This window comes from Dendronephthya gigantea, unplaced genomic scaffold, assembly GCF_004324835.1.
Source record: "Dendronephthya gigantea isolate DGI-Jeju-01 unplaced genomic scaffold, DenGig_1.0 000192F, whole genome shotgun sequence".
Classification (NCBI taxonomy): Eukaryota; Metazoa; Cnidaria; class Anthozoa; order Malacalcyonacea; family Nephtheidae; genus Dendronephthya; species Dendronephthya gigantea.
In genome coordinates this window covers 221,586-234,652 of record NW_021163202.1, presented here as the reverse complement: position 1 = coordinate 234,652, position 13,067 = coordinate 221,586, and the positions used below count along the sequence as shown (strand labels likewise).

The 13,067-nt window shown below is 34.9% G+C and overlaps 2 protein-coding genes across 5 annotated transcripts; both read left to right on the top strand.

Annotated features, from left to right (window-relative positions):
- Nucleotides 1-673: 673 nt before the first annotated feature.
- Nucleotides 674-8,260, top strand: LOC114538964. 4 transcript variants are annotated; one of them, XM_028559803.1, is made up of 12 exons: nucleotides 674-1,135; nucleotides 4,798-4,887; nucleotides 5,126-5,237; nucleotides 5,391-5,528; nucleotides 5,722-5,970; nucleotides 6,156-6,236; nucleotides 6,352-6,405; nucleotides 6,813-6,887; nucleotides 7,108-7,315; nucleotides 7,414-7,573; nucleotides 7,796-7,902; nucleotides 8,177-8,260. In XM_028559803.1, the coding sequence occupies exons 2-10, from the start codon at nucleotides 4,798-4,800 to the stop codon at nucleotides 7,514-7,516; spliced, it is 1,110 nt and encodes a 369-aa protein (XP_028415604.1). In that variant the 5' UTR covers nucleotides 674-1,135; the 3' UTR covers nucleotides 7,517-7,573; nucleotides 7,796-7,902; nucleotides 8,177-8,260. The 4 variants fall into 4 exon arrangements, with proteins under 4 accessions (XP_028415604.1, XP_028415605.1, XP_028415606.1 ...); XM_028559804.1 differs by lacking the exon at nucleotides 674-1,135 and adding an exon at nucleotides 4,135-4,717 and having other exon boundaries at nucleotides 5,397-5,528; XM_028559805.1 differs by lacking the exon at nucleotides 674-1,135 and adding an exon at nucleotides 4,135-4,717 and having other exon boundaries at nucleotides 5,722-5,865.
- A 2,286-nt stretch (nucleotides 8,261-10,546) lies between these two features.
- LOC114538969 lies at nucleotides 10,547-12,710 on the top strand. The gene is made up of 5 exons (XM_028559810.1): nucleotides 10,547-11,164; nucleotides 11,424-11,556; nucleotides 11,706-11,842; nucleotides 12,005-12,182; nucleotides 12,586-12,710. The coding sequence occupies exons 1-5, from the start codon at nucleotides 10,670-10,672 to the stop codon at nucleotides 12,708-12,710; spliced, it is 1,068 nt and encodes a 355-aa protein (XP_028415611.1). The 5' UTR covers nucleotides 10,547-10,669.
- Nucleotides 12,711-13,067: the final 357 nt, after the last annotated feature.

Below are 13,067 nucleotides of genomic sequence, written 5' to 3'. Positions count from 1 at the left end.
ATGAAAAACTAAACTTGGCCTAGGTATACCAGATAAGTCTTAACCATCTCTAGGAACACAAAAAATTGCCAATTTCTGCAAAATATCTTGAAAAACGGAAATTTTACATTTGGGACATTTTTTTTGATACACCCTGTATATAAAATAGCTCACTTGATATAATATTATCATGGAAATGTGAATTCCCTAAGTTTACATTTTATTTGGTACTTTGAAACATGATTTATCATGAATTTTTCAGTAAAAACTATGTCTAAAAAGAACCAGGAATGGGTTATATAATATTACAAGGTCCCATATTACATGGTTATTTTAATAGGGTGATCTTGGATATAAAAAGATTGATTACAAAATAATTAACAAAAAAACAGGAAAATCTTTGGTATTTAATTTATTATAAACTGAAATGGACAAGCATGCTTGGATTTCTTGCACATTAATTGTCTGAAAGTTGGTTAATTTTTGAGTGTAATGCTCAAATGCATTAGTTAATTATTTAAGTGCTATAAAAATTTAATTGCTCCATTTTTGGATAAGTTGAAACATATATGAGAGTTAAATGGCATTTAAAACCTTGATGATATCTTTTATGCTACAAATTTTAAGTAATACATCTCTCAAAACTGACCCTTAAACATGTTATATATAAATTATATATATACCCAGCTAACACACAACGTAATCCCAACGTTAGCGGAAGGTTGTGGGAATGTCAGGTCAGACCTAACTAAACCACGACATTCCCACGACATTGTTTTCCCGTCGCGATATTACTATACGTGTTAATAACGTTGTAGCGACGTAGAACTTGGACGTGTGACACAGGTATTTATTTAACGTTTGTGCAACGTCCTTTGTTAACGTCGAGACGACGTCAAAGCAAAACGTATTCATAAACCTTCAAATAACGTAGATACAACGTTGCCATTTTCGAATATATATAATATATATATATATCATAGTGACACGTGATATCTGTTTGAACTTTGAACGCGTGTTCGTCTTTGATCGTCTCTTCCCGCTGTAAAATTTTTACTGTTTGAAGCGTGTTCTGTCGTTCTGTCTTGGCTATTGCTGGAGTCATACGTATTATTTACAGAAGATTTTGTTACGGATATTGTCGCTTGATTTTAAAGTAAGTATAATTATGTTACCTATATACAGAGAATACTAGATTTATAAGACTTATAAATATTTATACCAAGACGATCATATACGTTTATAGCTCTCACTAATTATCATATATTTAATATTGCGAAAGTATAGCGATTTTAGAGGTTCTATCAAAGAACGTTTGTGTAGAATATAAGCCCAAAAGCACGGGATTATATTCTTACTAGCTAGTAATTTAATGTGTATGAAAATATTTACATATATTGCGAGGAAAGATTATTAGGCATGTTAATATTTGCATTTAAGATGGCCGCCATATGGTGGTTTTCATCATCCTTTATAAACAGTTATCGTTTCATTAAACGGCTTTATATAGAATAATTAAATCATAGTTTAAACTTTAAAGGAAGATAAAAGAGATATTACACCTTTCCAAAAATACGGATGGGCATGTTTTAAGAAGGATTGAAATCGGTTGAGTTCAATCCATCAATAATTGCCAGTTTGGTCTGATTCAATCAAGTATAAATAATTTATGTTACTCTAGTACATTAGATAAGGTGTAAATTGTCTCTCTTTTATCTTTTTATATGTTTAATAATTGAAGAGCTTATTCAAAAAAAGTAAATTGATCATCCACTGTTATAGTCATACAGTCATACATGATATAGTCATAAATGTATCATGTACAGTATGTAAGAAATAATGTTTGCTGTGCTCAAATTTGCTTATTAACTTATTACCTCTAAAATGCTCCACTTAAATCTTTTTCATTAATTATCAAATTGCTTTTTAAGGTAATTGAAAAAATACAGTATGTGTAAAAGCATGAGAGTTGACACACATTCTACAATTTCCCAGCAAGCAGGAGCAGGCCCTTTATATATGGGCCTACATGTATATAGGCCTACATGTAGTATGGCACTGTGATACCTGTGTGCACTTAAAATTTGAACTTGATATTTAAAGTTCAATGTTTGTGCAACACAACCCATTTGCCCAGCTGTGACCACAAATTCATGGTATAGATTTTGCAGTTTGCAGGTTTTGATAATTAATCAATCTTGTTAAAACTAAAACAAATTTTTGTTGCACCATAATATATAGATCCTTCATAAGAATGCACAATAATAGATCCTACAGCATGACTACATCATATACTTGGCATTTTTTATTATTCTGAATGCTGTAACATTAATATTGAATAGTTGTATGACTATAATATATTTAAAATATTGGTATTTGATTCAAGTAATTACTGGTGAATAATATATTTAACAAATAAGTTTTAAGTTTGTCAGAAGTTTTGTTGCACCCACAAACTGTGTTGAATTTTCATGGGGTGTAGTTGACATAGTCATTTTAATTAAACAGGGAATATAGAGAAATACATTCAAAGAGAAGTGGAATCATGAGTAATTGTCACACAGAAGTCGATTTTGCAATTAGAACTGCTCAATATTTTATGTTTTATTCATATTGTATATTTTGCATGTATACCTACATTTATGATAGACTTAATTAACTTTCATATTTTAAACATCACTGCAAAATTTCAACTGCAGGTAGTTTCTCAAACCAAAAAAAAAGCAATGAGTGATTATATTCTGTTGTTTATTGCAGCTTCATAAATGAAAGCAAACCGAGCACAGTATAGGAAGAACTGGACTGCTGCAGCTCGTAGTTTAAAACGTACTAGTGCTCCCATTCCAGTTGAAGTTGATGATACTGAATTATTTGAACTACCTTTTGATTCAGCACCCCCGAACCATGACACTGTAACTGTGTCAGATGATCATGACCTGCAGCCTGTTAAACGTATCTGCACCTCTGTTGAGGAAAATCACTTAAGCAATCATGATAGGTTAAATTTGGATGAGACTTGGCATGATAACTCTATTTCTTCATCAGATTCTGAGAATGATAATTTGTTAGATGATTCTCTTGCTGAAGGCTTAACCAATTGGGCTAATAGGTTTATGATAAAACATAATGCACTTGATGGTCTTCTTTCTGTGTTGAAAGAGAATGGGCATCCAAACTTGCCTCTTACTGCTCGTGCCTTGCTGCACACATCCAGAAATATAACCATTCAGGAAAAGTCTGGAATGGAATATGTTTATTTTCCCCTTGCTAATCAATTGTTGAAACACTTTAAGAAATATCCTTCAGACATAATTGCTAGGACTAATTCTCTTGAAATTTCTTTGAATGTTGATGGTCTTCCATTATTTAAGAGTTCAAGGAAGTGTTTATGGCCAGTATTATGTGCCATTGTAAATATCACACCTGTAGTTGTTTTCCCAGTGGTTTTAACCTGTGGTAATTCCAAACCAGTTGATTTGGATTTTTTGGATGACCTAATTGGAGATTTGAATAATCTTCTACAGAATGGGCTCCAAGACGGTGAAACTGTTCTTTCAGTTTGTTTAAGATGTGTAGTTTGATGCTCCCGCTAGAGCCCTTGTAAAAGGCACAAAGTTGTGTTCTGGCTATTTTGGGTGTGATAAATGTGCACAGAAGGGCATATGGGTTGGTCGTGTTGTGTACTCTCTGATTAGAAATGTTGAGTTGCGGACAGATGTTTCTTTTAGAGAACAAGTGCATGAAGGGCATCATAATGGTGTTAGTCCCTTCAGTAAATTGCCAGTTGATATGATTAAGAAATTTCCGATTGACTACATGCATCAATTGTGTCTGGGCGTCATGAAGAAATTGCTTCTGCTATGGTTACGAGGAAAGCGAGAAGTTAAGATATCGGCTGGCCAGGCGGAGTCTATCAGTACTAAATTGATAGAGGTCAAGTCTTCCATACCCAGCACATTTGCACGTAAGCCACGGAGCTTAGCAGAAATTGATCGGTGGAAGGCCACTGAGTTTCGGCAATTTCTTTTGTATACTGGAAAAATTGTTCTATCCGGTATCCTAAGACCAGATTTATATGAGCACTTCTTATCTCTTAGCGTTGCTAGCTGCATTTTGGTGTGCCCTATGTTAGCTAAGACTTACAGGGATATATGCGAAGCAACTCATGGAATACTTTGTTGAGCAAGGCAAATGTTTGTATGGTGATGAGTTTTTGGTATATAATGTGCATAGTATGGTTCATTTGGCAGATGTGGTTGAAGAGTTTGAAAGTTTAGACGCGTGTAGTTCTTTCCCATTTGAAAACTACATGCAAAAGTTGAAACGTCTTGTGCGATCAGGGAAGAGTCCAATTGCACAGATTGCAAAACGCATGAGTGAACACTCTGGTTCCATTGAACTTGTAGATGAGGATGCAGTCAGTGTAAAAAATCCAGATAATGTTTTTATTTTGTCTGAATCATCATGTTGTGAAGTAGTAGATAAGACTGGCAATCATGATCACAATGGGGATGAATTATTTCAATGCCGAGTTTATAGCAAAACTGAATCCATCTTCATGACTCCATGTGATTCCCGCCTCATTGGTGCTTACAAGGCTAACCAACGCTGGACAAATATGAGACTACTGCCTTCCAAAGATCTCAAGAGAAAAGCCATAAAAATTAATCTTGGCCCTGACAAAATTATATTCATGGCTATATTGCACACAAAATACTAACAGCACTCTGCACTGAAGGTACTGGTTTTAATTATAATTCTGCACCTCTAAAATCCCAAAAAATTATGCAATTTGTTTAATTATTGTTTCTGTTATAGATGGCAAACAACATATATGCTGTCGTTGAATTTATAGAGGAACAATTAGTGGAAATTGTTGCAACATGTTGGATTGAGACAATTGATTGTGTAAGTAGTTAGAATTTGTTGAATTTTGTTCACTTGCAGAATAGTTCTTGGGTGTTACCCAGTTTCCTTTTTCTAAATTGTGATAATTGCTGGCTAGATTTGGTTGTGAAAACAGGGTACATGTATCATGCCAAATTTTTGACTTGCTAACACCCTAAATAGACCATTCCATGATGATCTTATGTTGCTAAATACTCTAGTTTAACAGTATTTTTGTTTACAAAACTTGTCATTCTAGGAATTATACTGCTACTGGCCACGAAATAATGCATCTCATAAATTAAGGAAGCTCGAGATTCCAGACAAAGAAACTTGGATTGCTTATAAAGTCAGAGTTTTCTCATATACAGGTTTGTTTTTAATAGCTTTGAAAATTGTGTCGGGAGCTTTTTGAAGGTTCCAACCATTACAGTAATGGCACTTTTTAACACTTTATCTGGACACCTGCCCTGACAACTAAATTGCCAATTAGAGTTTTATATGCCATGTTTTATTATTATTAGATTCAGTAGCAAAAGCACAAAAGATTTTGAAAAGGGCTGAAGAAACATCAAATGTTGAATCCGATTCAGATTCTGGCCATGCAAGAAAAAGAAGGCGCACAAAAGCCAGTTTATTTGAATATTCAGAAGGCAGTGATAGTAAGTTCTTTGGTATTGCTCAACAGGCTACTGTAGTTGAAATGTTGAGGGCATTAGGTTTATATTTCTTACATAGTAAGGATGGGATTTTCGCCCTGAGAAAAAGTGTTCTCAATCATGACCAGGTGTGGTGTATAGCACTTATATTGTTCTGCAACTGAGGTTATAGTTGTTTCTCTCATTTACATTTTAGCGGATGAAGATATCTCAAAAAATGGGAAAAAGAAGTCAGCCCCTACATCATCTTCCCCAGTTATTACACCATTGCTCCCTGTTGCACCGAGCTTTTCATCAAATCCATCGAATGAAATGAGTCTGCCCATGGCTCAGAGAAAGGGTTTGTCAACCTTCGATGTGAGCAATAGCCTGGGTCATCATGATGTTCTTCAAGATGGTTCAGTTGTAAATGCAGTCAATCAGGTGTTCTCTTTAAATCCCAGTGGTAAGCATTGAATGTGTTTTTATGTGTAATTAAATATGACCAGTGCAAATCACATATTCTTTTGAATAATTCGCAAAATCGTCTTTCTAATGCCTGATATTTTGAAAGTAGTTAAATAAGGTCATACTTTTTAGTTAAAACGTTTTTATTGCTGTTGTATTAATTTATACTTTGTTGATATTCAGAAATTTTTAGTGCCCTGAGCAATCCTCTCACTGATGCATCTAGGACCAGTTTAAGTTCTGGTGTACAGAATGTCCATGGAAGTAAGAATGTTCCATTTGATTTTCTAGCTTTTATTGTACAGTGTACTGTATGTACGTGTATTGAGTCATTAATTCATATGCTAGGCCAGACTGAGGCTATTTTTTTATCAAACAGCTGTTGGAACTCCTGAAGGCAACAGGAATTCATGTGAAAGAAGCCAGAATTACAGTATGTATACTTGATTTCGTTATGCTTTGCCAAAGAGAAATATTTTATGTAGTGGTAGTCTTTCTCAAACAGTTACTAAAGAAGAAATCACTATTTCAAATCTGGACATAGCTGGAAGGAATAAAAATTGTGCTCAACTTAATGTTGCATATTTTATGTCTATACTGAACACTTTCTTGCTGCAATAACGGGTCATGTTGTGAAGCCATGACAAAATTTTAAGTACTATTTAAAACACATGTGTTTTATCACATATATAACACGAGACAAAGCTGAGTGTTTTATATGTCATAAAACATGGCCAGTGTACATATGGGTACTATATATTCTAGAACATTGCGCTATATTGTTCAGAGTCAAATTTATAACTTTTTGCATTTTCAGTAATTTTCTTTCTCAATTGTCAGGTTCTGGTGCAACTACAGACTCTTTTGAAACACCAAAATCAGGCAATCGCAACTCTCTACATCAGGATCACGACAGTAAGTTGGCGTGGTTTCTTTAGAGTCCATGAGATCTTGTCTGATTTTTTGTTTTGTGGATATGTTGTTTCAATTATATGCACGTAATGTAATAATTTAATATTATGTGCATTTATGTTTTCTGGTGTGGCCAGTCATTTCCCAATATCAAGAAAGCTGGTCATCCATTCCTAACAAAGTTACATAATTAATAGTATAAATACATTTAAAATGTCATTAGGCTTTCAAAGATCTGTTCTGACGAAGCTTGATATAATGCTTGAAAAACAAGAAGAAGCATTATCAATTTTGCGGGTAGTACTTGGTGCCACAAGAGGTGTTAGTGGAAATGACATGCTTGAGGATATTATTCCCAATCCTCTGGACTCAGTTGAGAATTGGAAAACCTTAATGATCGACTTGCAGATGAAGATGCTAGGAAAAAAATGGTAATGAGCATAATGCAGACACCCTGGTTTGCCATTTGTTCTGCCACGTACTGTTTTTGTTCACGATAAATTAATTAATATAAATATTTTACTTGTAGTTACAATTCTTCCTTGCTCTGTGTGGGCATAACCATGGTGTTAGCACAAGAAGAATCCTGGCTAAGGTTGGAACAAACAAGCTGTGGTCATTATATAGTCTGAAGGGGAGAAAAGCAAAGCGGGCATTTAAAGAACTTGCTGTCTCGAAAATTGTTATCAGTAAGTATAGCATAGTATATTTGTACATTATTGTTTGGCCCATGATATTTGTGCCAGGCTTTACCAGGAAATAATGAATTATAATGTATTCTGTTTGGTGATGAATGTACCCATGTACTGTACAGGTGCTTTAGTGCTAATCCACCTTTCGAACAACTGGCTCATTGCTATTAACCCTTTCTGATAATTAGCTATAATTGTTCTATTTTTGTTTAATTATAGAGGCCTGTCTACGTGTTCACAAAGGTGTAAGTGAAATAGACATCGAGGAACAAATTGCAGAGTATTTGAAGCATGCTCCACAGAAATCCGGTGGCTCTAGATACAAGGTAACTATAACTCACCTCTATAATTGCTAGAGTACGAGGCTCGCATTACAGCAATGCGGACCTCTTCACAATCTTTGTCACAATCGAATTTTCAAACTCTAATACTAGCCACTAGTAGGGTGCAAACTACATATACAGGAGACGCGCGTCTTACGGTCCGTATATGAAAATTATCTTATACAGACTCTAATTAATGTTTGACATATTACCATAAATTTGAAGGGCTTATATGTCCAACATATACCTAACATTTATTGCGTTTTTTTCTTTGCAGGATCGTAGGAACCAGGAGCAAGGAAGTGCATAACTTATTTTATGGTGTACATTTTATCTAAGGCCTATCTACACGATGCGATTAGTGGTATGCGATTCTTATCCAGACGTATGAAAACGATTGCTGATGCCAGTCTTTCTGTTCCTCAGTTTATTAAAACGAAATTTAAAATTTGACATCTTTACACTATTTACTCGAATACATACGCCGGTATATGAATCGCATACGACTAATCGCATCATGTAGATAGGCCTTTTGGCATGATATACATATATATAATACAGAATATTGTAAATGGTTTGATTCGTATTAATTTTATACATGTATACACAGTTAAGTTTTATTTAAATAAATTGCATTCTATCCTGTACATCATGTTGTATTGTTGACCAATAATTTAAGCAAGATAAAAATTTTTAACATGCATATATTGCATGAAATTTGATAATTCAAGGACTTGTCTGAAAAATGCCTTTCAAACTAATGAGGACGTTTCATACCAACAGTTAAGTGAACGTTCACTGTACGTTGTTGGAACGTTCCAGAAACGTGCTATGAACGTTGTATAAATGTCCGAACGTCGACCGAAGGTTGTACGAACGTAAAACTGGTACGTCAATCCCGACGTGTTTAATCCGTTCGTGGGAGTTCACAAAAGTACGTTCCAACGACGTTAATTACAACGTAGTGTGTACGTTCGGCAAACGTTCGTACAACGTTGCTACAACGTAATTGTGTTAGCTGGGTATATATATATATAAATAAATATATATATATATATATATATATATATATATATATATATATATATATATATATATATATATATAATTAACAAGCTATATTTTCATCAGGCAATAAATACAATTTTTTGAAAAAACTATTTTGTGTTCATATTATTTGTCAGAGAACCATGCATTGAATAGTCCAAATCATGTGAATCAAGCATGGAACAGTGCAGATAATTTAAAGCCATAATTATACCCAATATGTATTGCAAGTATGGAATGCCATAGCTGTCTTACGTGGTATATATTCATTATATGCGGTGCATTTTTCTTTATATGCTGTCCTTTTGACATTATATGCGGTGCTTTTGTCTCTATATGCTGTCCTTTTGACATTATATGCGGTGCATTTTTCTTTATATGCTGTCCTTTTGACATTATATGCGGTGCATTTTTCTTTATATGCTGTCCTTTTGACATTATACGCGGTGCATTTCTCTTTATATGCCGTGCAATTGACATTATATGCGGTGCATTTCTCTTTATATGCGGTGCAATTGACATTATATGAAAAATCATTATACTCAATTTCATTATCTGGTACCCAGCCTTTTACATTTCGCACGCGGACAAGGAAACTACGTGGTCCTAACATGACGTTCCGCATAAGGCAGCAAAACTTCGCTGTTCGCAGACGAATTGGCGGGAAAGATTGATTTCACTGGTTTTTACACCGCATAACACCGCATATATTTGCATTTTGAAATTCTATTCTTTTAAAATACTGGTAATAATTTAAATTTGATGCGGGATGGAAAAAATTCTCGAGGAAATAGGTCTTGGGACACTTAGTCAACGCTTTAAAGAAGAACGAATCGAGCCAGAGATTGTTTTAGCAATGACTGATGGCGAACTTACACGTCTTGGAATATCCACTGTGGGAGATCGCGTTCGTCTTCGGCGAGCATGTAGAGTTTGCACATCCATCACAAGTACAGAGCATTCGAATTCGGGGCCGGGAACGCAGAATCATCTTCAAATTCCTCTAGTGAGCCTACTACTGTGTCTCATGGTGCATCTAGTGCAGTGCCATCTTTGGCTTCTGTTGCATCGGAGAGATTGAGGCTTTTTAATCCTCGCCATTCAAGAACAGGCTGCTCTTCGCGGAAAAGAAAGGCAACTGGTGGGCGAACATGGACTGCGCAATTTCTTTGCCTGGCCGACCGAAGGCAATCAAAGATCCCAAATTCCGTTGAAAAACAAATTTTGCATAATGCTGGGTTGGGTTTGAAGAAAATTAGATTTCAAGCAAGTGACAACGCCCAACAAGTGGTAGACAAAATAATGTCTGATGAAAAGTCTGATACTGGTGAACCAATTGGTTTTCCCAAACTTCGTGACAAAGGTGGGTTTGAATTGCTTCGCTGCTTACCTAACTGTAGAGAACTAACAATTATTGATTCTCCATGGACTGTTGGAAACCTAAAGGCAAATCTTGGAAGTCAGTCTAAAATCTATGTCAGACCCATCCAAAGGAATCTGGCAACTACCTCAATTCAATCTGATGCAAATATTCAGATTAAAGAAAAATTGAGGTTGTCAGAAAGAATATGCAATGAATGAATTGCGTTCTCATTTGTACAGCTGTACAGCTGGTATTTTATCTTCAGATTCTTCTGAAAATGAAACTGATTCTAACCACATTCAAGCTAGCAACTCTACATCCGAGATTGAGATAAATGGAAACAGTGAGAGGATAACATCAATGGAAATATTGGGACAACCTACCGTTATTGCTCACCGACAACTAACTGGTAGTGTTCAACCACAAACAAGCACCACTGAAAGGCCTGTTAGTGTTGATGTTGAACAATTACCTGATATAAATGCTGAAACAAGCATTTCAGTAATTGCAAATCAACAAGTGAACAGTCCACAACAGAATATTGCCAACAGACCTATTTCTATTGAAGATGACATGCAAGGTCCAATAGATATGAACGAACTTGAGCGTCGTGTAGGTGAAGTAGTAGAGCAGTGCAAGGAAAGTGATGTGGTCAGCAACAAAGAAATTCTTCGCTTATTACAATCTAAGATACTACAAGGGAGGAGTCTTGACATTGAAAGGGAAGATGTCTGCCCAGAAGGCGAGACAAGTTACATTTATGTTGATCGTTACAACTTATTGGAAACTGCATTAGAAGAGATTGCTGCAATAGATAATCTTTTCCTCACATTGTGTGTCCAGTTTTATGGGGAGGTAAACAATACTGTATTTTTTGTCAGATTTGAAGTTACTACATATATTGTAGTAAGACACAAATTTATCAAACTTCATATAGATTTTGCAATACAATATTGGGGGACCCCTTTCTAATGGACTCCAACTTCCCCCCTAAAACTCTTGTGAATGCTCCAGGCCCTTATCTTTAAATTATTATGCAAATGTCACAATGAATATTTCAATCTTTCTAATTGTTATTTTTTATTAATTATTCTTAAAAAAATATTTTATATAGCAAGCCCAGGACTATGGTGGGCCCAGACGGGAATTTTTTAGATTAGCTCTTCGGGAGATAAAAGAAAAATATTTTGACCATGGTTTGCGCGAACTCCTGAAAGATGAATATGAAATTGTTGGAACCATAATGGGTATGTTTATAATCAATTAACAATTTAACCACCTATCAAACTCCAGATTACCCATTGGCATAACAAGCACAATAATTGGGGGGTACATGTTCATATGTGATTCCCCCCAATTATCTCAAAAATTTTTGTTATTTTCTTTGCTCATACAGGCCTAAGTATCTTGCAAAATGGGAAACTTCCTCAGTTTATTCCACCAGATGTCATTTCTGCCTTATTTGATGTGAATGTCAAATTGGCCTGCATTGAAAATCTAAGGACTGGTCTTAAGAAAGTGGGAATCTTTCAGGTGAGAAGATATTTTGTTGACATTATTATATGGTTGGTACAAAAAAAATTTTGTAGAATGCTAAATGTTGTAACAATTATTTAACAATGTAGTGAATATTGCTAGTTAACAGTATTGCTAATGGAAGTGCATGGTAATATTTTGGCTGAATTATCATTTCAGATTTGCAGCCAGATGCCATCAATGCAAGATGTATTTAGGTTCAATCCATCTTCCACATTAACAATACGAAAATTGAATGCCTTTTTGTCTCCACAATTCAGTCCAACTGGCTCAAATAGGAGGCGTTTTGAGGGTGCAGTTTATGCTGTATTCTGCAAATATGTTCGCGAGGTCGCGGGTATGTGTAGTCATAGTTTAGTCATGTGTAGTCAAAGTGATTTTTCATCCCATTTTGCTACTTCAGGGTGGGTAGGAATGGAAAAGTTAACATCTTGAAGTGGTACACAATCCTTATTTTTACACTAAACTGGTGTTATATCAAAGGAAAACTTCAATAACAAAACAAATTAACTGAATTTGATACTTTTTGGTCAAAATGTCAGAAAAACAAACGTCTGTGGATTTTTTATTTAATATTTACCTAAACACAACTTATACAATTTCAGGTGGACGCCGGGGAGATGTTACATTGGCACATATACTTCAGTTTGCAACCTCAACTGATGAAGAGCCATTATTGGGATTCACAGTAGCACCGTCCATTATATTCCAAGAATTTACTCAATCATTTTTGCCCACAGCAAATACATGTGTAAATGCTATGACTCTACCTCATGCACCCATAACTGTTCAACTACCCCATGACCAAAAGCTGTGGGAATTATATGATGAAGCTTTCTTGAATGCATATTTTGGAAATATGTGAGTGTATTGCTTATCACATTGTGATCATTAGGCTTCTGGTTAAATGGAAACAGGAAGTAATATAATTTGGTTGACATTCTGAACAAGTAACCCAAGTGTTAGTAAAGCCTTTATGAGCTTTGTGTTTTGTTTCTTAATATTAGTTAAGGGTCCATACAGTATAAAATGTTAATATATATATATACATTGTGGGACTCAAACAATTGAAATTAAATATGTTTGCATGATTAAATCACTAATGAAAATGTTATATAATATCAACTTTCTCTGAAATAGTGTTTATGACAACTTTAATTAGTTACTGCTTGTGTGTTGTACAATAATTTCAAGAGCCTTCATGTATTTCCCAACATTGTAG